General features: G+C 39.5%; 3 protein-coding genes across 4 annotated transcripts in view; all 3 read right to left on the reverse strand.

Annotated features, from left to right (window-relative positions):
- Nucleotides 1-429: 429 nt before the first annotated feature.
- Nucleotides 430-8,723, reverse strand: LOC115007309 (transmembrane protein 79-like). The gene is made up of 5 exons (XM_029430120.1): nucleotides 8,602-8,723; nucleotides 5,230-5,514; nucleotides 3,388-3,954; nucleotides 2,586-2,799; nucleotides 430-1,127 (listed from the first exon to the last, which is right to left on the reverse strand). Exons 2-5 carry the CDS (start codon nucleotides 5,501-5,503, stop codon nucleotides 872-874), a joined length of 1,311 nt encoding a protein of 436 aa, XP_029285980.1. The 5' UTR covers nucleotides 5,504-5,514; nucleotides 8,602-8,723; the 3' UTR covers nucleotides 430-871.
- A 1,469-nt stretch (nucleotides 8,724-10,192) lies between these two features.
- On the reverse strand, nucleotides 10,193-18,047 carry ctdspl3 (CTD (carboxy-terminal domain, RNA polymerase II, polypeptide A) small phosphatase like 3). 2 transcript variants are annotated; one of them, XM_029430577.1, is made up of 11 exons: nucleotides 17,816-18,047; nucleotides 15,846-15,960; nucleotides 15,569-15,709; nucleotides 14,714-14,846; nucleotides 14,267-14,378; nucleotides 12,819-12,905; nucleotides 12,532-12,594; nucleotides 12,125-12,204; nucleotides 11,437-11,563; nucleotides 11,226-11,321; nucleotides 10,193-10,716 (listed from the first exon to the last, which is right to left on the reverse strand). In XM_029430577.1, exons 1-11 carry the CDS (start codon nucleotides 17,945-17,947, stop codon nucleotides 10,651-10,653), a joined length of 1,152 nt encoding a protein of 383 aa, XP_029286437.1. In that variant the 5' UTR covers nucleotides 17,948-18,047; the 3' UTR covers nucleotides 10,193-10,650. The 2 variants fall into 2 exon arrangements, with proteins under 2 accessions (XP_029286437.1, XP_029286438.1); XM_029430578.1 differs by having other exon boundaries at nucleotides 14,714-14,828; nucleotides 17,816-18,046.
- Nucleotides 18,048-19,413: 1,366 nt separating this feature from the next.
- arid3a (AT-rich interactive domain 3A) overlaps nucleotides 19,414-26,612 on the reverse strand; it is a 32,370-nt gene continuing 25,171 nt past the window's right edge. Inside the window, exon 8 of the mRNA XM_029429446.1 lies at nucleotides 19,414-26,347. Coding sequence (XP_029285306.1) covers nucleotides 26,205-26,347 — 143 coding nt within the window. The 3' untranslated portion in view covers nucleotides 19,414-26,204. The remainder of the gene's footprint in view (nucleotides 26,348-26,612) is intronic.

Consider the following 26,612-nt stretch of genomic DNA (forward strand, 5'->3'; position numbering starts at 1 on the left):
GAATTAAAGCTTTTCTTTCATTAAACTGGTAAAAGCAAGTAAATCTTAGCATTTGAGGCTGACAAATGTCAAATGAATTGCCTTTAATTAAAGTAATTTGGAAAGCTCTTTAATCTTCTGTTGACTAAGTGGTGAAAAGAAAGGCAGTGCAGCCGTCTTTAGCGTCCTGTTTTTGTTTTGGCCTCAGTTTGCGCCACAAACCGAGCGAGCAGCATCAGCAGCAGCAGTAAGGACGCCAGCAGGGTGGAGATGATGGAGAGCAACCAGAGAACATTGAGAGCATGTTATCACGTAATGACAGTCCCAGCACTGAAAACACACACTGCAGTGTCTCCAGGAATAGCTGCCCAGTCAAACTGGGCAAGGTCAGCGAGGGAACTGAAAACGGTCTGGAAAAGATGAAACGATGTTTTTACAAATGGCTTTTATTCTGTCTTCATCATGTACAAACATTTTGGAGAAGTTAAAATAATAATAAAGTCTTACAACTGCAGTTGCTTTGCCTGTGGTTTTCTAAGTCAAACCAAATTCAGCCATATATAAAGCAGAGCTTTTAAGTACTTAGAGTTCAAAACATTAAATATAGGCACTGGAATAGCTTAAAAGGACAAATGTTTTAAGAATACAGCATTGTTCAAAGGCATCCTCCGCCACTAGCAGGGAAAGAGCGTTTGCATTTCAGATAATAAGCATGAATCCACATAAAAAAGAAGAAGTCCTGTATAGGAAGAGCAAAAATACAAGTTAAGCTGTCACAGACTTGGAGGCTATAGTGGCAGCCTGTGTTGCTGTGCTGAACTGCAGACCACAGGAATGGCCTATTTTGGGAAAAGATCTCCTCCTCTGAAAGAAGAAAGCACAGCTCGCCTCTTCACTGATCGTCCAGGATGTCTGTGGGTAGGATGTCTGGTTTGCCACTCGGGCTCTGTGATGTCTCCCCTGACCGGGAAGAGGGGGTGACCTGATTATAGAGGATGTCCTGAGAGACAAAAAGTGGCTCTCTGAGATTCAGGGTGTACATGAGGAACAGATTGAGAGCCACCATGGCGAGGAGCGGGAAGACAGTCAGGCCTGAGCCAAAGCCTCGCCAAGAGCTGCACGCGTTCAGGCTGACCCAGTAAACAAGCCTGTAGAGGATTAAACACAACACAGGAAATCAGATCAAGTTCAAACTTCATAGATAAACACTCACAACCTCCCTGCCAGTGTTTTTATAGAGCAAGATTAATAGCTAGTTAAACCAGGCTCACTTCAGTAGAAGTATTCAAAACCCTTTTTCTTTTTCTTTTAAAATACTAAATTGATTAGATTGTTTTGGTGTGAAGTGGCCGTAGAAATGTCTGACTTCTCTCCAATATAATAGAACTAGATGGCTTAATTGTTTTGAATACATTTGAATATAGGAACTATTTTCTTTCCACCGAACTACAGCTGCCAACCATATCACTGCGCAGAAGTAAGCGTGCATCTATTCAGGGACAAGAGGCTCATATTCACTCTTTGGCGGGTGTAGTTCGGTAGTAACTACATGAAAGTGGATTATCTTGACAAACTGGGTCATGATTTCTGGGAAAGAAACATTAAGGGTTGAGTTTTCCAAGTGCATTTCTTTGGCACTTTAAGCACCATGAGCAGAGAGACATCTAGTTCCATTACATTCGAGAGAAGGCAGATATCTCTACGCCTGATATCTCCAACACTCCGCAACTCATACCAAGACAATCTAGATAACTAAACAGCACTACAGGAATAGGAAAAATATGTATTTTTGATTTTAGGGGGAACTGTCCCTTTAAGTATTACATTGCAATACATTACAGTTAATTTAGCTGACACTTTTGTCCAAAGCGACTTACAATAAGTAGCAATACAATGATGTATAAATAGTTTATTACAAAGAAAATAAAACATTTGTGGTTTGCAATGTCTCAATAACTATTTGATAGATTGCAATTAAATTTGGTTCAGACCTTTGTGTCACTCAGGATGAATCATAATAACTCCATAGATTCCCTGATTTTTCTAATCTAAAAAAAACTAATAAATGTTGTTAACAAATCTAACAAATGTTTGTATGCTAACACGCTAAATTAAGAGAGTAAACATTACCTGCTAACATCAGCATGTTACTATTGTCATTGTGCGCATGTTAGCGTTTAGCTCAAATCACTGCTGGGTGTAAGTAAAGAGCTGCTAGCATGGCTGTAGACTCTAAATTTACAATAACCAATAATAACACAAGCGAAGAGAACAATGAAGTTCTGTTTAGAGCGGCATGTAGAGCACGCCCCCTGGCTACAGAGAAATCCAAGATATAGCAGCCTGTAGTTCATCCCAGCCTTCAACTACATCAGTCAAGTCTAATGACAGCGCAGGAAGTACAACAGATTTTGCACTGAGGCTTTTATTGCATCAATAACTGACTATCAACACTGATTGGATGTCCACATACAAGGTGGTGAATGTTCCCTTAAATATCTCATGTCTGTGTATTAAAATCATTAAGGAGCACTTTAAACCAGAATAAACCAGTTTAATGCTGGATCAGTTATCAAACCCCCCTCTGGTCCACCATGGAGCCTCACCTTCCAAAGATGAACATGGAGACCAGTATAGGCACCAACTTCAGCTGGTCTTGAGGCAGCAAAGCGGCCATAACGACGAGGTTGAGGACGTAGAGAAGCAACTGTTCCAAGGACGCCGTGACAAACAGCTGATGCAGCGCCCGTCTTCTGGGAAACGACTCCTGCAGATTGAAGGAGGCTGTGTAGAACTGGCACGCTGCACCCATGAGCATCGCTGCGAGGAATAAAAGAGCAATAAGTCAGTTAACATCTTGAATGTTGGCCAATTTTCCACAAGCAACTCTTAGCTGCACTTGATCTCGTCTGACAGCGTAGGCTACTTTGTCATTCTAAAATCTTAATTTGAATACAGCAACTGCCAGCAGAATGGCCTGCATGCAAATACTCCTCACTGTCACCAGCTTGACAAATAGGTGAGAGGAAAATGATCTGGAGAGGCTTTGGTTTGGATGTTTTTGCCACCTACCCTCTTGGTTTCTGGTTGCCCAGGTTGGAAAGTGATTAAAATATTCTGAAACAATTAGGCCACAGCCTGGGAGACGAAAGACGCAGCCAACCTCTTATTGTAGTTTCCATTTAAAGCTGTGTGCAGGAGAAGGAAATTATGCTTCTCTGCAGAGGCCTGGGGAGACGTCTGCTGCACTGAGGTTGAAAGCGCATGAAATTAAAGGGGACAGGAGGCATTGAAACATTCCGAGACGAGGCGGCCAGACAAACCAAATCCTCTCTTTATCTTTATCGCTCATTTGTGGCGCTCACATGGCTGTTTTTCAATGTCAGTGTGCAGGTGTTTGAAACGTACCGAGCAGGATGGGGACGGCTGCCACCACGCAGCAGCAGAAGGTGAAGACGATGCGGCTGGCTATGTCAGGGCAGTCGGGGGGTTTAATGGGGACATAGAAATAGAGTGCATAGAGGATCCCGGCTGCACACAGAAGAGAGGCCAGGACTGAGAAGAAAGCAGGAACTCGGCCGCTCTGACAGCATTTACATTGGCAGCAGCGGCAGCAGCATCGTCCCTGATCTGAAGCCTCCTCTGCGGCCTCGCAAGTCTCTGCCCGCCCCTCTGGGCTCCACACAGTCAGCTCCATGCTCTCGGGCGGCGGGCCTATTAGAGGTCGACCCTCGTCCACAGTGCAGTCCAGATTGGTGGATTCTGGGCTCCATCTCGGTGTGTCTGTGCCGTTGGGAATGTCTCCCTGCGAGGCTGGGGTTGGAAAGCTGATGCAGTTTTCCGTGGCGCCGTCCAAATTGTGCACTATGATGATGGGACTGGAAAGAGTTTGATCCAGCTCCCCCTCCTCTGTCTGATCTGCTCCTGGCTCCTCTGGGAGGTCGTCGCCGGGCTGCTGGTGGCAGGGAGCAGAGCCTGTTCAAACCAGATCACATTTTAATACACAATCCGAAAGAAAATAAGATAAGATGGACTTTATTGTCCCAGAGGGGAGATTTTTCTTGGGCAGTAGTGCTACACACAGCTGCATTCAACTTAAAACAATTTGTAGCCAAAGGCACAGTAATAAATTACATACAAAAACAATACAAACAATGCAAGAAGAAGACATATAACATATTGCACATGCCTTGTAAAATAGGAACAATAAAAACATAGGCATTATAAAAACACACTGAGAGCATTTAGCTGTAGACTCACAACAATCAATCACTCCCTGACTGCATGTCAGGCCCGGGTCTCAAGAAGCATTTTGGACGGCTAGATTAACCTATTAGGAGGCCCCGGGCCAAAAACTACTGTTGGGCCCCGATTGAGCCCCTCCCCCTCTCTGCGTGTTTGTAACTCCTCCATGTTCCAACAGCGGACACAGAAACCAACCAACCAACATCCCATCCATTAAACATCAAAATGATTTCTTAGTTGAAGGGTTGCAAACATTCACCCACTTCACATAATAGAGGTCTCCCTCATGCAGGGCTGCAGCTATTCAGACTCTAAATAACCTACGTCTTAAACTTGTTTCATGTCTGTTTTGACTTAAGACTTTTATTGTGTCATACACATGCACGTGCCCAGTCCACATGGACTTCATAGGCCACTACAACTGCTGCTGCAGTGGTGAAATGTTTCTCAGACAAGAACACAACTTAACAAAGAACTTTGTCTTCTGTCCCACACTTGACTAATAATATCTGCTAAAAACAAAAGCTCCTTTCCTAAAACACAACTCACGTTTTCTCATTACGTAAGAAAACAAAGCCCTTTCTCTTCAGGGAGATTCTAATAACCTGCCTGTTTCTAAAGCTAATGTACCTGAATGTAATTGTATTTGTACTCAACTTATTACTGATTAAAACAAAATCAAAAGCCAACAGCATGTTTTTTCCCTCCTCACAGTGCTTTGTTATGTCCTTACCAGCACTACAAACAACTTATACAATTTCAACCTGTATAAAAAACTTTTATGCAAGGCATGCATGTTCATTTAGTCTAGAGCTCCTACAAGTAGATTTACACATCTGTTCAACCGTAATAAAACTCCTGTTGCTCTGCTTTAATCAGCCCTGACTCTCGCCTCTCTTTGGATTCAGTCTGGACTCAAATTCAACTTTGCTAATTTGCTATGGCTTTCCCTCAAATCCTGCAGCTCCGTCAGACAGACAGTAAAAAGCAGCAGTAATAACTCACTGTTTGGCTGATTGGTTGCTGGTGGCGGTTCAAGGGAGCGCTGGGAGCCGGAGACGGAGTGGGAGGACGAGTGCAGCTCCTCCACCGAGGACTCGGGACTGTCTGACACCGGCGCCAAGGAGATCTGAGTGTCCAGGTCCAGGAAAGGGGAGAAGGAGAGTCTGGTCGGGTCGATATCCTGGAGCTGGTTGATGATGTCGCTGATGGACTCCTTCATGCTGTCGAGCTCCTTCACATTCTGCCGGTTAGTGGCCTGAAGCCCCGAGGTGCTCATAGTCACACAGCCTGAGAGGAGCAGGAGGAGGTCCAGACAAAAAAACTGTTAAAAACACCAAACCAGAGACACACAGGGCCATAAAACGATCTCCATTCTCCTGCTAGTGTCACAGAAGCCATTCATTAAAAAAAAAATGCATCCGGCAGTGTTTACTTTTTATTAAATGGAGTAATTATTCACTTTCTTTCAACCACTTGGTGGAAAATCATTCAAACAGCTTTGAAGTTAAGAAGAGTTGAGAGTAAACATCGTCTTTTAATCTCCTTTATTCCCCTTTCTTTTACTTGGAATCACTTTGTAACTTCTGTTTTAATAAAGGCAGCATGTACCCTCCACATTGGGCAAGTATTAGTTAATCCTTGAAACTAAAACTTTACTGGGACTTTATGTGGAGTGAAGTAAATAAGTGTTGATATGCCTGTGGTTGGTTGTACAATAATCAGAACTGGCAGGAAGTCAGTATCTTCCTCTGCTAGTTAACGCTACCTGTGCAGGTTTGAATTGTTATCATTTAAAATCCACTTCAAATTTGTTTTATCTTCGGTGATTTAATTAATTTTATGACATTGTATTTTTTTTATGAATATGTTTTATTATCCTTTTAGTTTTTGACTTTTAGTTAGTTTTAATTTTTGTGTTTTAAAAGTGTTCTGTTTTGATTGCAAAGCAATTTTTCGACACAAAAATCCACACGTAAAAAATAATAATCTTGAAACACTTGAATAACATAAAGTAGTGCTGATTAAAACTTATAAATAAGTACAGACAGCACACACTACAATTCCATGAGAATGAATCTGGAGGTTTCAACAACCTGGGAATAGTTTACATTCGACAATTAAAAACATATTCATGGTGGGTCTGTTGCGGGCTCATTCCAGTGTGTTTACACTCAATGGACTTACATGTGACTGAAGTATTGGAAGAACTAAGGTTAGATATTAATATGAGCATCTGTTTTTTCATATTTTGGGAACTACGCTGAATCGCTTTCGTTCCAAGAGTTAAACTAAAAGATTATCAACACTCAATCTTACTTTTAGTGAGAAAGCAGCAAAAATGTGGAACTATTTATTTAACAAAATGTAACAAACTGCTAAATTAATCAGCATTAAATAAAAAGTGCCTACATTCAAAATGTGACCCCGTATCTCAGGTTATGACCTCAGTGTGGTCACGTGGTTGTGAGCAGCAGTGACCTTTGTCTTCTAGGATTTTAAGGGCTGAAGAGGTCATTTTAAATATTTTTAGAGGCCTATAGAGGTGAATGTATCTAATATTTAACTAATTCTGAGGATGTTTATAGGCCCAAGGAAGTGAAAGTATGTAGATATTCACAAGAAAATAGCAAACTAGGAAAAAAGTGGGACACAATTAATACATTCCTCTAATATATGTTTTTTGCTCCAGACAAGGCCAGATCTAAATTCAAATGTTCATGTTTCTACTGTCAGTCTCCAGATCATTCCCTGACTAATTGTGAAAGACTGAAAGATTAAGCACAGAGAAAGTGTCAAAATGAATTAAAGAGCAAGGAAGATGCTGCAGATGGAGAAAGTCACATGTGGCAGCAAAGTGTGACCTTAAGACACCCTGCCCTAAATGCACCAGAAAGCCTTTGAGAATTGTGTATGATGTGAATAAACAAGCTAATGCGTCTAAAGTGCTATACATGAATCGTCATAGTAAGGCCCCCTTATTTCAAGGATAGTTTCTTTCTTGATCTTTTTAAAACACCCCTCAGATTCATCTTGGTACCCTTTGGGGGCTCCTGAACACTACTGTAACATCACAACAGATAGGATGATTAGAAATAACATGAGGCACTAAATACAATATGTAAAAATATCAACAAAAATACTCTAAATACATTTTATCAAGACTCTAGGATTACTCTAGGTTACTCACATACTGTAGGCCACTTCAATTTTGAGCAATCTTGAGTATTTCCATTTTATGCTACTTTGTACTTCTACTGCACTAAATATTGTATTTCTTACTCCATTATATTTAAGTAACAGCTTTAGTTACTTTTCAGATCAATAAACATGTGATCAGTTTATAAAATATGATGCATTGTCACCCAACAGAACATGAAACAGTTCAAATTAGCTTCATCGTGACTAACGTGAAAGTAAATATGATCCATAACACTGACACTTGACATCCTGCATAAAGAATACTTTTTTTTATACTTAAAGCACATTTGTTATGACCTATTAATGTACATTTGAGTAACGGGTACTTGTACTCAGGGTACTTGTAATGGAGTATGTGGATAGTAATGCTGCTTTTACTTAAGTAAATAATGTGAAAACTTCTTTTCACTTCTTACTATATAAATATAGGCAATACAGTATACTTAAGCTATAGTACGACTATTTGGATGAAAGAGTCTGACAAATGACTGTTAAAAAACAAAACAATCACGCGCCTTTGTTGGGCTGCCGTTATTTGAACTGCATGGTGAGTTTCAGAGGTTTTCATTACCATCTGCAGATTGAGTTAGGAGCGTTTTCTTCTGATTTTTTTTGGCGCACATCCAACTCTGGCGCAGAATCGGTACGCAAAATCTGTGGCAGGGATCTTTCTCCAAACAAATGGGGACTTTACCATGTATAGAGCGCGCATTAGGACTCGTCGGGCTTTTGGGTCGGTAGGGAATAAATCTCGGTGGTTATCAGAGCTTGCATGGATCTGGAAACGCGCGTAAGGGGCAATGTGCTTTTACTCCCCGCTAAAAAAAATTACCTTTCTCCCGCTGCTGAGCAACTCTCTCTCAAAGAAAATGTAATTACAATTTCTCTTTCACAAAGCAAGTAAAGTCTGGCCATGTGTGGTTTGGTATAATGGCTACAGGAAATGCCTAATTTGGTGATAAATAAATCAAACGCGCCCGCATGAATCTGCGCGTAAAAGACACAGAAGTCTTTCTCAAATAGCAGCGCTGAAACCTTATATTATGTGGCCATTCAGCATTCATACAGCAGTTAACAATCAGAATTCAGACACAAATGTAATTCAATTTGGCTTCATGAAATGCCTGTCTAAGCGCTTTATTCAATTAGAAGCATGCCGCGTATAAATGGACTTACTTTAGTCGGAGGTTGTAGAGTATTTGGTGAGTTTACTCTTCTCGCAGTAAAAAAGAAAACCTCTCCGTCCTTCTGTGCCTTTCTTCCCTCCCCCTCCGTTTGCTTTTTGTCTTCCAGGATCCTGAACTTCTGAATCAAATTTCAGGACGGACAAAATACTAGGATTTTCCTCCGCCCACAAGAGTTTTTTTTTCTTTCCTGGGTACCATGTCCAACACCATATGGAGCAAATAAAGCCCGAGAAGGAGGAGGAGGGACTTTCTCTCAGTTTACCTCCAAATTCAACATTAACATCCACATCCATCACGAATACGAGTTTAACTAAACAAGACAGTAAACATTTACACTCAAACTAAACCTCAGCACTCTTAATATTCATACAGGATGGGAGTGTGTACTACGGTGTAATGACTTTATTGCACTGTTTTAGCCCTGTATTTATTACTATTATATCATTATAATGAACTACAAGATGTTTCCAGTTTATTTCATTGTTTTCATCTAATAAAAATACATTTGTTTCATTTAGCACTGATTTAGGAATGAATGGCTAGTCAGATAATTATATTATACACTTATAGCCTGTATATTCCTATAATGACCAATAGTGTTAAAATGGAGTTTGCATTGATTGGATTTTTGCTTCTTTTCTTTAATATTCCTACAATGACTGACTGTTTAGCTCTGAAATGATTAGTCGATTGACAGACTTTTACACACCAGCTATTTTAGTAACTGCTTAATTGTTTAAGTCAGTAATTGAAATGTATAAAGCATAAATGCTGAACATTTGCCGTTTCCAGTTTCTTTAATGGGAAGATTTGCTGTTAATATCACTGTAGATTGAGTATATTTGGAAAGCAGAATATACTATTTTAACAGGTCATCTGAGGCCATTTTAGTCTAAATTCAAGGATTCATCAATTATAGAAAGTCTGTTCAGGGCAATCTTTTTTTTTTGTGTCACTATAATTTTGATATAAACATTCCTAAATTGTTATATAGTATTTTGTATTTGTACATTATACATCTAAATCTTGAATGGTTAATCTTTATATAAAAATCAAGATTTTTTTCGACAAATTAAACTTTAGATCCCAGTCTGATGTGAAAAATCTGACACAAGAAAGTTTAATATAATAGTATTTCTGTATTAATACAACTTGTAATCTACCTCTGAAAACAATCACACCTAATTCCCACATCTCTTCCATTTGCTTTTATAAACTCTGACACTGGTGGCTGTTTCCTGCTGCATAGGAAGTGATGCGTCGTAAACTCAGAGAAGATGCCTTAAAGATAAAACCATAACAAATACCTGACATCAGTTTCTGACTGATGAGACACCAGCACAGAGGATGTGGACCAGATGGACGCATTCCTGTGGAATATGTATTATTTCATCATTTAAATAAGTGACGGGAAGACACAGAAATGTGATTTCATTCTGCTGCATCACTGTTACCTCACTGATTATATCCACATTAACCTCTTCCCCGTCCTCATTCGGAAGCAACTCAAGTCAAACCACACATGTTAAAAACGTACATCTTGTATAAAATCAAATATTATTTCACAAAACAGAAACAGATTAAACACAATGTGCTGAAAGCAAACCCGACAGAAGTACTTTATTTTCCCATTTATTATCCAGGTGATTTCATTGCATAAAAAAAAAAATGCATATCTAAAATATACAGAGCTAACAGGAGGTGATTAGATATATAATCAATAAATTAAAAAGATCATGACTATAAACATCATATTTCAAGTTTTGTAAATATACACAAGCACTGGGCAGTTTATTGCCCTGTGGAATGAGTTTTGGAGAAACAAGGTTTTGGTAGCAAACAACCATCAGCATGTTTGAAGTAACGATCTGCTGCCGTCCTCTAAAGTGATCAGGGACGAGAGGGGAGGGAGAGCAGGTCCGCCACAAAGGTTAGCTAGTTCCAACTGGATTCTGCTTTTACCCAAAGCATAAAGAAAGTAAACATGAGCTGTGAAAGTCACATAAAGTAGTTCAAGTGAGGGTGGGGGTGAGTCCTGTTAGTCCTCCGACAGCAGCCTGTGGAAGTGATCCTTCCTCTTCTTCAGTACATCCCGAAAATCCTCCTGAAAAAACATAACGGGAGATATTCAGACTGAATGATGAAACCGGGAAGGAAAGAAAACAGATCTGCTTCTGCAGATAAGCAGCCGTTTTATTCACAACTGACTGAAACATCTACCGGCTGCACTGATCTCCACTAGAAGAATAAAACTGACAGACAATAACAATATTCCTCCCACAGTGCTGAAACAAGTCCGACGTTAAAGTTAAAACACATTTATGGATCAATGCTTTGACATTGCAAATAATTTCAGTTTCAGCTGGGAGATGCGTTCAAGTGACGGAGCATCTCAGAACACACTTCATTCCAACTCGGCTTGGAATAATGATGTAATAGTTCCCAGTGATTCGAATAGTATTTTTGCTTGAAATGTCCATCTCTAACTCAAACCATTCATAGGATCTGAAAATGTGGCTCCAAGTGTTCGTATGAAAAAAGGCAGACATCTACAATCTGTGTCCATGTGTAATATGTAATAATCATAAAAAGCTGACAAATTGACAGACGTACCGCAGCTGACATTTTCTCCATGTAAGGGACGAGCTTCTGGAGTTCTCGGTCTTCCGACTCCCCGGACCAGCTCTTGATGGGAATCGTGTTCATCAGCTGCAAAAAACCCCAAAACATAAATGAATTAAAAGTATTGAGAGATCCCCAACCCCGTCCATTAAATGGCACGGTATCAGATTTCAAACGGGCATCTAAAAATCACAGCACTTACATGGTACGGGTACGTGTGGGGTGCGTTGTCCAGAACGACAGTCTTGGCGAGGTCCCTCCCAAGAGCGCCGAGATCTTTGATGTAGTGGCCGAGAACACAGGCACAATCCTCCTGATACAGACGATGTCTGCAAGAGAAATCCTGTTCAAAAACGTTTTCTGTGGACCATGTGTAAGCAGCTGCAACACGTCCACGTGGACGAGTACATCTCTCCCTCTCAGATGATCCAATATGTATCAATACTAGTTTTATCATCAGGTACATCTATACAATCGAATGCAATCCAGTACAACATCTCTGCCACGTATTCCAACTTTACAAAGCTCATCATGTTCACGTTTTCTTAAAACGTTAAATAAAGTGTGAATAAAATAAAGCAAATATTTCCTTAAAGTCTGTTTCTTAAATATGGAAAAAAAACAACTTCTGCCACACAAACGGTAAATAAAGACAATCATTTTTTTCTTTTTTCTAATCTCTACTGTCCTCACCATGTGGCACGAGCACATATGAGCACATTGTAAGTCACAGTCAGCTAAATCCATTGCACTGAGTGCTGGTCACAGACAGGTCAGCTGATGGCTAACACTCACCGGCTGAGTCTGATAAACCTGACAGAGTGCACGTCTCTGCGGCCGAGCAAAGAGTTTACGAAACACAAGTGGAAGCAGATCTTACGGAGACGTACCGAAACAGTTTTCTCTGCGGGTCCAGGATGTCCAATATCTTCTCTGCGTATTCTTTCTTTGCACACGTGTAAACAAACAGCTGGAACAGAACACAAACAGCAGCTGGGCATCAGGACGCCACAAAAACAACTTTTATTTTCATATAAAAAAAGAAAAGGACGATAAAAAAAGGTGAAAATAAATTGGTTCGAATGAATTACATTAAAGTTATGAAAGAATTATCTGTGTGTAGGTTCTGAAAATATGGAGCAGATCTATTCATCAGACGATATTTCAAATTAAAGTTTTTCAGAATAAAACATTACCTGATTCACTAAAAACAAACCGAGTGTACAGGCACTTATTTAGAGCCAATTGCATAAATAAACGACCAGACAATTTCATATCATATCAAATTAACTCATACCTCATAGATTTTTGCCATGGACTGCAGAAACTCTTTGACATGTGGTCGTAGGATCATGTACACCTTGATAACAGGAGCAGAGAGGAAGACAGAATAAATAAAGTGTGTATACTTTACTGTTCCTATTAAAGTTATCGAGAACTGTCATATAGGTAGTTCACTAAATCTGTTTTTTTCTTGCAATTAACATAAACACATACATGTTAAAGGACTTTGCTAAACAACCTTTAAATACTGATTACTGCAATCTGGGTTTCAGATTAAAAAAACATGCAGCGAATGTTCACCTTGTACTGATGGTCCTGGAAAGCGGTGTTGAAGGTGTACTCCGCTTCCTCGATCACATTCAGAGAGCTGAACATCAGCGTCTCCTCCTGGAAGAACAGAGATCAATGTGACTGTTTATTCAAGAATAAAATAAGGCTGCGTGATATGACGAGATTATTGTTCAATGCGATATTGATTGGCCATGCTAATGTTCCTCACGATAACAGAACAATATTCGATGAACGCTCGTTATAAATGATGCACTATATTCAGTCTCTCTCTCTGTGTATATAAATGAAAGTCCAATCTACCATTTCTCTTGCTTTCTCTATGCTTCACCTGCATATGCATTGTTGTGCGCGTATCAAAAAATAAGTAACAACACGCTAGCAAACGTCAGTGGCTGTACTCATGTAGCCCTAACTCCACCAGGAAAGATATCTGTTCTTGTTAGTGAAAAGAATGCAAATGTGCTCATCTGGCGAAGGAGAGCCAGAGAAGAGAGGAGGTTATTGACGGCAAGGAGGATGCACGACTGTGGTGGAAAAACAACGAACAGCGTTTTCCCATTCTGGCTAAACTTACCCGTAAGCATGCGTGTGCCAAAAATGCACTTACTGCCAATACATTGTTGACACTTTGTGGCCACTTATGGGTATTGCAACATATGCGTCTCTAGTTTAGATATTTATTCCTCTTTACCTTTTTTTGACATAATGTCATAGAATTGTTTTTTTCTTAAAGCAATATTGTCAGTAGGGGAATTTCAATATTGCCCAGCCATTATTGAAACCCAAGAATGCTCTGGGATGCAGAGACTGATTATGGGTGCAATGGTGATGTGGCACAGTCTCTTATTTAACCGTCCACATTCAAGCAGGATAGAGAAATAAACTTTCAGTCCACCCGCCATGATCAACACCTATGTCATCCATATAACAATTCTGGCAACTGATCTCTGCCGCGATAAAAGCTCACACATGAACTCGCACTCCAGTGTGACAGTGATATGTTCTCCCAAACAGATCTCCCTGAAGTAAGTAACAGCAAACATCTGAACCAAAAAGGCAAGAGTTAAGACAGATGAGGACCAACAAAAAACACCAGTGTTGGCGCCAAGCCCAGGAAAACAACATGCCGATAGTGTGAGGCAACAAGTGTATGGCATATCACATCCAGACTAAATAATCTCATCGATCCACACAACGCCCTTATTGACAGTGAGATGCAGTCAAAAGACCCCACTGTTAAGTCTTGTTCATCGTATCCTTATAAATGTAGGCTCTTTATTATTCACAGGCATCTCAACAGCCATATTCATATATATCATATTGTACAAGTACATTCTACCAACCCATGGTTACCACTCAATTATTATCCATACCTTTGTTTTAAGAAGAGAAGCTCAGGAAAAAAAGATAATAAGTGGACCTTGAGTAAAGCTGGAAGCAGGAAGCTTCAAACTCACCAGGTCGACCACCAGAGTGGCCTCCGGGGTGCTCCTGGTCTTGGGGGGAATATCTCTGATTTGGGGAAGGGAATGTTCAGACTGCGACGGTATGTTCTTGATGAACGTGGAGCTGGAAGAGATAATAATGCTCTGAAACATGAAACAGGGACGCGATGATAAACTCTGTACTGTAGAAATCAATTGAAAAAGCAACACTCAAGTAACACATTTGCTGCATGTCGTCTCCCTTCTATCTCCCCCTTTTCTGATCCACATCTCACAGTCATTAAAAAGGCATAAAAAGCCCAAAAATATATCGTAATTTTTTTTAACACTTGTATTTAAAGTACTAGTTTATTTGGTTAACTTCCAGGATATGAAAAAGTATTTAAAAGATATCTAGCAAGGTTGTTAAGTTACAAACAAATGAACGTAAATGCATGTCTGTAGAGGCTTTATACGTACGGATTGAAGATGTCATCTTCCTCTTCTCCAGCCAGAAGGTCAATGGAGCCAAAGCCAAACACACCTTGTTCTGGGCTCATCAACACAGTGGTTCCACTACCTGCACGCTTCACATCTGGACAGGGGAAAAATGCTAATTGTATAAAGTAAGTCTGGCCATCTTTCAGCAACCAAGGAAAGAATACTTTTAGCTTGCTTTTGCCTTATTTGATAAACGCTCCGAAGTACTTTGTTTAACCGTCTCTTCTCAACGATCATGGACACTTTATTATTAATATCTAAAAAGAATGACCAAAGCAGAAAAAAAATCCCAGGTAAGTTTTTGTAGCCACGACATGGATGTAAACCTCTCACATAAAAAGGCATAAACCAAAAAACAGCAAGGCTCATTTATGAAAGCCTTTTACAGTGTAAGCAGTTTGTGTAGGGAACAACAACAACAACTCATACTGGACACCCAAGTCTTCTACCATTAACATAAATACCAACTGTCAGCTCACCACATTAATGTCAGCTGAGCAGTTCAATGGGTTCACAATGTTCTTTCCATTTGATGCACCCGGAGTGGGAATTTAACACAAGCCACAAGAAAGACACTGGTACATTCATACTGCGGTTGGTAAGCAACCACGCTTTCGTCATAAGAAAAGTAAACAAACTGGACATCTCCCTAAGTGAATGGTAAAGCAGTGGAAGTGACAGGGACATTTTAACTGTCCCATAACAACAAACATTTTTTTTATATCTGCAGCAGCTGTTGATGACTTTTTGAGGTCTTGCATGTAAGTAAGTAGAGTCTGTGTGTGGCCAGACATAGATATAGAACAGAACTGCAGTGACAGTAGCTAGACTCACTCTCTTTAGTGGGTGTGAGGAAACGCACGATGGGAGAGTAGATGTTTCTGGCTGTTGCATTGTGAGGAGACACTGGGCTGATCTCCGACAGTATGCTCTCATGGCGCACGATGGGCCTGATCGGAGTCTTGAAGACCAAATCTAGACCACAAGAAAACAGACAGTCAGAAAACCCAACAACAAGAGCAGGGGACAGTGCAAGTAATTAATATTCAGGGGAAAAAAACTTGATTTAAAAACATCATCCTTGAGAAATGCTGGAAGCTGCCAAATATACCAGTTTTTCCCTCATTAACAGCGATGGCTCTCTTCCTTGCCCGGCCACGAAGCAGCGGCCGCCTCATCATTGTGGGAATATCGTCGTATGAGTCATTATCACAGGTCTCGTCATCCTACATAGTTAAAAAAGGTATAAAAAGGCCATTAATAAATCAAAAATGACCCAATGACATCCTACTATGGCACTGCAGCTGTGAGAATAATAAGGGTATCTCTCAATAAGGTACTTTTATCGTTCAGGCAATTTTCCATAATGAAGTATGTATTATCATCTAAAATACATCCAAATATATGTCAATAAAAGGTGAAAAACATACATTTCAAATTAATCTTTGCAGTCATTTTTGATGCAAAGATAGCAGAAATGCTGTTTTCAGCCTCTTAAATATGGAGATTTCCTGCTTTCCGGTGTTTTATATCATATTACAACTGAATATCTTTGGGTTTTAGACTGACAAAACCAGACATTAAAAGACATCACCTTAGACATTGAGAAACTGGGATGGCTATTTTCCCCATATTTTCTGACATTTTATAGACCAAACGATTAATTGAGAAACGGGCCGATTAATCAATAATTAGAAAGAAATCATCACTTGCCGCTCTAATGTCCGTGTATTGCAAGACTATGCATCACCATTTGTTGTTGTTTTGTCTATAGCCATGTCTGCACCAGGAACTTCTGTTGCATTACGAAGCAACAGATACTGTGCTTCAGTCCTGTACTATTTTACTTGTTCTTTTCTTTAATTCTGCAACAGTCACAACAAAGGAAATGTCCACATGTGATTCCTAAACATAAGGATTCAAGAGAGCAAGCATAAATGGCTGGAGTCTTGTGTGTAAACAGTCTGTGCCCATGACCTCATTTTACTGAGATCCTGTCTCTCGTGCAAGTGGGCTGTTTAATCCTCTGCTGCAGCAAAAATCCCCTGCCAGACACCACGCCATAGAGCTGCATATCTGAACCTTATGTAAAAGCATTACAAGACACTGTGGTCTGGTGAGGTCTATATGTTTCTGACTTAAAGCACCCATTGAAGGATTTGTAGCCAAGTGTTGAATACGACTGGATTGCTTTGTCTACTGCATTCTGCTCCTCTAAAATTATAGAGGATGTGTATAATGCAGATGAAAACACCATCAAAATGAAGTTAAAAAGGGGACATCTGAACCCACAGACATTGTTCATTTTTAACTTAATGTATTGAACTTGAGTAATAGAGAGCTAACACAAGATAAAGTGGGTCACTGTCCCAATGCACAGGTAAACTCTAACTCAATAGGGCAAAAATACATTAAAACGTTTAACGTTCAAACATAACCCGATGTTTTCCATCGTAGTTTGGTTAATTTTGTTGGATTATATTTTTGTATTTAAAAAAACATAACACGAACGCAACACAACAGCACCGGAAACTACAACCTCAGAAATGACCATTAAGTTGAATCAATAGCTCCAGTTTTAACAAAAACGTATAATTTATGGAGGTAAGATTAATTGCAGGCCGGTTGTTAAACAGAATGAGCTTTTAGCTTGGTATAACGTTACCTAATGAACTGACAACTGTGCAACTTCAAGTAATCTCCCAATTCTCGCAACATTTAACACTAGCTAACGTAACGTCACATCACTGCTGATAAACGAAGAATGTATTAACGTAACAATGCTGTTGTGTTAAAGCGGCAACTGGGCGATGGGTGACTTTTCAACCCTGCTTAAATCAGGCAGGGTTGAAAAGTCACCTAATGTCCAGATGCTGCTTCAACACAACAGAAGCTAGCTAACGTTAGCAACGCAGTCTACTGTTGTCAGGAGAACACTAGCTAGCACACAGCTAACCAACGTCCGGCTAACTAGAATCAGAATACTACTGGATCAATAACACGGTGTTTATTGAGCACCACACACATGTGTGACACTATTACAAGGTAAATTAATGATTGGAGCAAAAGGTTATGTGTTACCTTGGTTTGAAGAAGGCTTTCGGTCCACGATAAACTCGTTTGTCTCGGCGTTGCGTTGTTAGACCAACGGCGTTTGCTCCTCGGCATCTCCGAGCAAGATGCTGTAAGGGTCTTTTGAGACCTAAGTCTCATCTTTCTTCTTCAAATGGGACTTGTAAACATCGACACATAAACTCATCCACTGTGGTGAAGCAAATCGCTTTGATCTTGTTTTCCTGTTCAGTAGCTCCGCCCCGCTTCCCCCTGTGTCTTCTCGAATAATTCAGTGTGTTTAAATCTGCCGTGGTGCGATAGGTTCATCACTGCGGACACCATTATTGGGCGGTGCTTCAGAAAACTCGTCAACCTGAGACGCGAATCACGTTACAGGGCTCGAGGGTGATTATGTCGATGAGCATGGTTGAGTCAGATTACTATTGTAATGTAGTCAATGACTGAATACAAATTATATGGCAATATTTGTAATTTTTGGATTACTTTCTTATTGAACATGTTGCACATTATCCAAAAATGATTGAATGCAGCCACAACAATGTGAGTTCCACAAATATATATATATGTGTGTGTGTGTGTGTGTGTGTGTGTGTGTGTGTGTGTGTGTGTGTGTGTGTGTGTGTGTGTGTGTGCGCGTGTATTCTACAACAGGTGAGATATTGTTTCTTTTGTATAAAGTTTTGTTGCTGCGGTTTTCTATTAACCCTTTCATGCATAGAGGTCACTACAGTGGACAGCTATTCAAAAGCTGTTTCCTTGTATATGCATGGGTTTTGATGGTATAGTTGCACATCAGAAGACTATTGTATCATCCCATACACTGCTACTAAGTGGCAAGCTGTTGTAAGTGCAAGATACATTTCTCAAAACCAAGATGGCAGGCAGACAGCCAGAAACTTCCAGTCGCTTATCAATACCTTGCCAATCCTTCTATGGAAAGAGACCCTTGCAGTTAGAAAACATTTGGTGACATCAAGTAACAACTAAGGAATCATAATTCATAAATTGTCAAAGTATTGATTTTATATTTGAAAAACACTGTGTACACGATTAATCTTGATGTTATAATGGCCAAATTCCTTTTCAATATGCGGCTTTTCACAAATAAACCACACTTTATCACCTTTAGCAATGAGCTCGACCAATACATTCATTCACTTCAGCACTCTCTAAAACAAAAAGCAATTAAAACCGTAACAGCAAGTACTTTTAAGATTTATTTTACAGTCTAGACCCCCCCCCAAATACTACACATAATTCAACTATGAGTAACTTGTACTTCACTTTAGCATTTCCATTTTTTTGCTACATTATACTTCTACTTCGCTACAATTACAAAAGATATTGTAATTTCAAATAAATCAAACTATAAGACAATTAAAATATGCAGAAGAGGCTGTAAATCTTTTTTAGCCCTAATAACTAAAACAATATGTAAAAAGGCTCATGTGGAGCGTTAAGTGCTTTTTGGTGCCAATTATATTAAATAAATTACGTACACATTTTAATTAACGACTTAGTTAAGATAACCAATTAGAGAGGAAGGAACCCATCTCGTATAATTTATTTTACTTATACATAAAAAAAAACATTCAAAACTCTGGTGACATTTAAGAAAAGGTGATATTTTATTAATTTCAGATTCAAAATAAAAGTATTCACACAAACACATATTGAGTAAATAGGCAAGAATAGCTCTTCACCCTTCAAAAACAACAAAAAACTGTTGCATTGCCCGCCACTTCACTGTTACCGTGGTTACCGGGAAACATCCCATTAAAAAAAAAAAAAAAAGTAATCATTTATAGAAAAAGGAGGAATAAGCACACATTAATAGAACAGACTGAAAAACGACTCGCAGTACTGAGTTGTTAGTTAGCTGTTGAGCTGGAGGTTTCCTGTTGTTGATGCTCAAATAAACTAAACAGCAGAAGTGTTACGAACCTGTAACACGGAGAGAAACAGAGAGACGGAGAAAGACTTCCCAGAGTCCAAAATAAACCTTTCAGTCACCCACCAGGGTGATAAAAAAAAAAAAAAAAAAAGTTTTAAAATGTGTTTACAGCCAGGATAATGACATACATATACCACAACACTTGTTTTAAATACAATCTCAAGTGTGTCATGAGATTATAACTAATGTTAGGTATTATACTGGTATGTTGGAGTTCATTTCAGACCCTGGTGCCACTCTCACAACCTCTTAACCCACTAAACTGTAACTTGAACTGTGTTAAATGCATCAAACTGGAGGTAGAGGTAGATTTTCCTGAGAAGTTGTAAGAGACAAGATCCTTGTTTCAGTTAACTTGAAGACACGTGAAGCCCACACGCACATCCCATGCTTCCCTAAAATAATCCCATAATTAATCATCATCATCATCATCATCATTATCGCTATATTAATAAATCTGCTCTAAATGTAATGTGTCGGGGTTGCTATAGCATATCCAAAAAAAAGCAAAAGCAAAGAAAGAGCAAAAAAACAAACATTAGGAACATGATATAATTCATAGCCCTAAAAAGCAATATTTTGGAAATATTCTATTTATTGAATCTTAGTAATACAGGTAATTCATACAACAATTGTCACAGCAGAAGGCATGTTGTTATTTCTCATTTTCCTTGTCCTGATGTAGGTAAAGTCAGTGGTGACATTCAGTCAAAAGCCCCTAAACCCCACATGCACCATAACCCGTAAATGTTCCAGCAGAATTTCCATGTGGGTACAGGAGCCAGAGTCCATTTTCCATGCAAGACACTCTGGATCTAGTAAGGTTTCAAGAAGTTCTTTAGCTCTGGTGGGAGTAAAAGCAGCAATATTTCAAGGTAAAACACTTGAAAGTTATGACATAGAGCGAGCAAGCCAACCACAAGAGTCTCCGAGGGTTTGCGCTGATTGGGAGTCAGCCCCTGAAAATCACTACATGTACTACCCTCCTGGATTGTCGGGAAATCAAACTCCTAGACAAACAAAATGCATTAAGAATGAGAAAATTAATCCGGCTGAGTCATTGTTTTCCAATCTGTACAACAGCACATGAATGCACCAAACAAGCAGACTTTTGAAATCAACCCAAGCTTTTAAACTGCATTACAACACAGCAATAATGTAACTTTGACAAAAAAACAAAACAAGAACTACAGACGTGCGAGTCTGGTGCGAGCATCGTCTAATATAATGATGAAAACAAAGCGGCTACAGAAACACAGACACAGAAAAAGAAGCTGGTAGCATTCAGAAAAGAATACCGGCCTGAACCAAAAACCTGCTAGAAACCCAGAACAAACTGTGGTTTCATACAGAGTTAAGACTGATACAGTTTTTACAGCTACATTGCTCCAATGTTTCTTACAATATTGAGTAACCTGCCTGACGACAGCTACAGAGAAACAAGCAAGACAGGATGTTTGATTATTGATTGTTTCCTTTTTTTAAGTAAGAAAACAAATGATGTAAGTGAATACCTCTAACAGAGTTTGAGTCTGGTTTCAGTGGAGCCTTTAAGTGTCAGATGATGAGGCTTTATCACCTCAACAAGGAAACAACTATGGAAACACTGGAAGTAAAATGACGAAATAAACACTGAAAAATACATCATTTGTTTGCAGTAAATGTCCAGAGTGAATGACATTAAATATTTGCAGCCTTAGCTCAGACCTTTTTGCGTTTCCATTTAGGAAATCTGAACTGATTGTGCGTCGATACAGAAACCTTCCAGTGAGGGGCGCTCTTAGTAAAGACGTTGAAGCTTGAACTGAACCCTCAACTATACTGACATCTCTGGTTCCCCTTGCATAACCAAAGGTGATATCCGATTGTCTGTGGTCTTTACAACCTCTTTCATAGTCTTTAAGAACCAGCATCAACAACATTTTGATGAGATTTTCCCGCTTGAACGCGACCTGTAAAGGTCTGTTGTGGCTGAAGCAGAGAAAATATTAGTTCTTGAGGTAGAAACGGGGCTTGTTGTGGTTTAAGGGATGTCAGAGTGTTTGGAGGTATACAGTGTTAATGTCTTTAATGTCTCCTGATTGTCGCTACCACGCAAACCTTCCCTGAAGATGCTGCCGTGCACATACAGTACTGTAAGAAAGAGAGATAGAGTGAGCGAGAGAGCTGCAGTACCTCCACTGTTCAAATGCAAATACCTCAGAGCCGATCGATAGATATATACGATAAAAATGGATCCATTGAAGGGGGCAGGTGCTTGAATGTTGTTTCAAGGGTCAAAAGGTCAAAGGGTCAACTCTAAGAAAGCAATTTTGATCCTTTAGATCAGTATTGATTGAATTTTGCTTTCTCCAGCAACCCTCCCCCAAACTAATGCTTTCAGCCACAGCATGTCTCTATTTGATTGTCAGCCATTACCAGTGACATCTGCTACTCACGCAGAGAGAGACATGCTGCGGTTCCTACGCGTCACTAAAACTAACGGAGTAAAAACATCAAGTTACATTGTAATTTGGGAAATTTAGAGCTGCTAACACGGAGGAATCGAGGAGAACTCAAAAAGTCTGAGTTTGACATCATACTTTACCATAGAAATTATTAAATTATTAGACACTACAAAATAGTTAAACCTAGTGACTTCACTACAGCCAGTTAAGGCTAGCTGGTGAAAAAGCCTTAGCTAAAATAAATATGCTCACTTTTTCCCATTTCCTGGAAGTGAAAATCTATTTTGATGCTTCTTGGTAACCGAGCTTGTTATAAAATATAAATAAGACAATAGCTACATCTGAATAATAACGGAGAATAAAAAGGAATACCAGATAAAACTATGCCTGCTAAATGCTAAGAAGGAGCCAGAAGGCACCGTCTGTTTTACATGTTACATGTTTTCACTGACACATTCCCGTCCTCTGAAACAAACCTACACTGAGAATCTGAACAATAATCCATCAGGGTTGTGAGTGTTGAAATCAGACTGCATCCAAACTGCATGTATGCCATTCACATTATAAAAGGCATAATGGTTGATTACATCTGCAAAACAACTAGCTCTTCTCCAAAATAAACAAGGTATGTTAGCACCTGCATCTCTTCTATATCTTTAAAATGACTTCTGAGGGAAACGTAGGCAGTCGGAGCCAAAGAGCAGCATTAGTCTGATGAAAGCAAGAGAATGCAGAGGCAGAAGAAAGCTTCGTCTAGTCTTACTACGTTATCTAGGTTTGCTACTCAGCCACGATCAAGTTCACACTTTGTCCATGTATAAAGCCACATCACAGCCTGTGCCACCTTTAGGTCAGAAAAGTAACATCTGTTGCAGTTTTGACACTTGTGCCACCTGCAGGCAATTACTGTTACAACTGCAGTTTATTCCTTTTTATAACTGTCTTTGTGAGTGTTTGAGGTTCAGCATTTATTATCTTAAACAGTTGAAACAAACTTCCTTATCGCGCTTGACAAAGTTCTGTATTTGGTGTTGAGTAGATGAACTATAAACTTATTGAAATGCCTGAGAAAGCTCAAGATTAATGGAACAAGCTAACAGTTACAGTAGCAGTAACAGTTAATAACCACTGAAGGTTAGTGAGCCGCAAATAATTCCCCATTATGATTCAATTATCCATTTAAAGTGTGACGGCCCCAGTGTCCTTTGCCTCAGCCCTGTGTAGTGTGTGTGCGTGATTGTGTGTGTTGCAGGGCCTTCGCTGGGTGGAGCTGAGGAGCCATTGGGAACATTTGGCTAGTTTATCTAACAATGGTTTTCTTAGCCGACAGGTGGTAGAAGTGTAAACATGTAAGACCTCAAACAAACACGATGTACACAAACTAGAGACGTATGCCCAAAATAAAAGCCCACATTTGTGATAGGAAGGAGAAACACGCCTACTTTTAAACATTATGAAAGACTTGGATATCAGCAGGTCCACTACTGGTGAAAAGTATTTTGACGGCTGCATATAAAGGGGAATATTAGTGGAATACTCATTTTCATTAGCCATGTAAACAGCTTAGTAGGAATATTGTCTTTTAAGGAATATTTTGTGCATGTAATTATAGTCACTGTGGTTTTCTGCTTCATTGAGATCAACTAATGAGATCCTGTCACTGCTTCCAGTTCTGCCTCTGACAAACTTCTAAAATCAAACTAAAGCTCCATTTTTCTTTTCTAGGAAGTAACAAAACAAGTAAGGCTGGACAGTTCACTCCTAACTATTTTAACAAACCTTAAGAACAACATTTAGGCTAAGGATTGTAATGGTCTCTGAAAAAGATTACTTTTCAAAACTGGCCGGTGTTTGTGAAGCAGCTGGTGGTGATTTCCCACGAGAGGCGCGTCCAGAATCAAAGCAGCCATCTGGTGATATTTGACTGGAACAGTAAAAACTGATTAGACGGAGGTACTGCTGGCTCTCTGGTCACCTCATGCTGTGTTAAGGCCTCAGAACAGGACCCACATACAAAGCCTGATTTACTTCCTAACATCAGTAGGAATGAGGCTGCTTTGTGTGTGTGTGTGTGTGTGTGTGTGTGTGTGTGTGTGTGTGTGTGAGGGGGGGTGTGTGTGAGGGGGGGTGGGGGGTGGGAGGTGATCTTTAACAGTCCAGAGAAGTAACACAGGTTAAAGTTAAAAAAGCTGAATGATTGATCTACTTCAGAATGCAGAACACTACACGTGAAAGATATGGTATCTCCACTGTGGCCGATTACTTTTTATAAATCTAACTGCAGCGAGTTTGTACAAACACTAAGACACAAGCGAGGGCTCAGCTGCAGCTACGATTACCTCTGAGATCACATTGTCAAAAGCCCCAATTAAGCAATATCTAAAAACAGTCAGAGGATCACAAGACATTCTCTAGTATATCTCTGACAGCCAGTCTCAAGGAGACCCGGTCCTTGTCACTGCACAGGATAAGAAGCACTTGGATCAGAAGAAGCACTAAGTCATGCAAAACACAAAGCTGAAACAATATTAAAAGCATCTGTAATCTATAATACAAAAACACATCACATATGAGCTGAATTAACACCTGATTGTCCATGTGAGTGACTCCACAATGACAAGGATTTAGTGGATACACGACTCCTGTGAGTTTAAGGCAGGAAATCACAGTTTTCCTGCCTCGTTTCCGATCGCTGACGGGCTTTATCTACAAATATAGGCATGCATCTGACCTTAAGACAATCACGCCACTAGAAGGCCAAGTTAAAGAAAAGAAGAAGCTGGATCTTTCTGCAGAGAAAGATGTTGACAAGCTTTGATCTGGCTCTGTCAAGATATTTTACAAAGCGATGAGCAGACGGACACCTGAGAGCAATGGATAATGTGTATTATTCACATACAATCTGCCCGCTGAGGCTCAGAAAATCCAGCGTGTTGAGGGGAAAAGAAAGGCTTTAGTTTATTTTCCCGCCTGCACAACTGACCTTACTCTTACAAAACAGCCATTTTGAACACAAAGCTTGACAAACTACCTGCAAGATTGGCACAGATATACATTGAACTGGCCTTATGTCAACAAGCAGGTGAGGATTTTAGATATAAAATGAGCCAGCTGTATCAGGAAGACCCACAACAGCTGCTTTAATTCATCAGCTACGTAGCATTCTAGGGAATTAGCTGCTACCCAGACTCTGGTAGCAATCAAAAATGGATCAAATGTATAAAAAAGTGAACCAAAATTCTTGCAGATTCTTGAGATCCAGTTGTTTTACGTTTCTGTTTCACTAAAGAATGTGTATCTCGCTACACAACAGGAGATCCAAATAGAGACCCATGTGAATAAGGTTTTACATAAAATGAGGTCACAACGGTACATTGTTATATGCCCTGACGAAAAAACATATACCTTTAAAGCTTTTCTGATTAAAAATAGAGGATATTAATATTTTCTTTTTTTTATAGAATTCTAAATATATATTTTTTCCTGCAGTGAGAGGATTGTTAAAGATTTAAATGATAAAACATAGTTAAGAGAATAACAATAATGACAATAAAAAGGTCAAATAAAATAAAAGAATCTCTCCCCTAGAGGATAAAACATCGCTGTTAATCAGTAGCTGTGTTTGTGTGTAAACAGTGCATTACCCTTTCTAGTTATTACCTTCTCTTTTGTTCTCCAATAATCTGTACATTTATGCAGAAATAAATAATTCACAGTTTGTGCATACATATTTGTTTAGCATATACTGGCTCTCGGTTGAGATAATCTTTTTTTTTTCCGAAATCATTTTGGCTATGAAGAACAAAAGAGGTGCGTTGATGAGAGAAAACCTGAGATAGTGTAATTCAAGTGATCTGAGTTTCAGTTTGAGTCTTTCTGTACAGTTTATGGTTCTTCTCTTTTTGGCATAGATTATGTAGTAAATGAGGTTGATTTTTGGCTTTACTTAGCGTGGTGACTAAAAAAAAAGAAGAAAAAAAAGGCTGGGGGTTTGTTAAGACAACGGGTTGCTGAAGGTTGAGGTAGGTGTGTTCTGCTGCTGTGGACTGACACGACTGCTGACCGTCTTGTTGGAGACGGACGATCCGACTCCTCCGGACAAAGCCGACCCTGCTGCCGCCTGAGCAAAAAGAACGCCTGGACAGGAAAAGATAAAATGTAAGTTAGAATACAAGATATACCCGTGTAATTTCATCTCTAAGCTTAAACAAAAAATATAAATGTCATTTATGGTGCTGTTAGAGTGCTGCTCTCCCTTTGTGTGCTGCTTGCGGGAGAGCCAACAAGTGTTTTGGACTAAATGTCCACAAATATGGATCAAAGCAGAATATTTCTCAGATAAAACCAGAGAATTTTGGAAATGATTAGATCTATCTATTTGCAATACATTTTGACTTTTGGA

The sequence above is a fragment of the Cottoperca gobio genome, chromosome 4 (genome assembly GCF_900634415.1).
Source record: "Cottoperca gobio chromosome 4, fCotGob3.1, whole genome shotgun sequence".
NCBI lineage: Eukaryota > Metazoa > Chordata > Actinopteri > Perciformes > Bovichtidae > Cottoperca > Cottoperca gobio.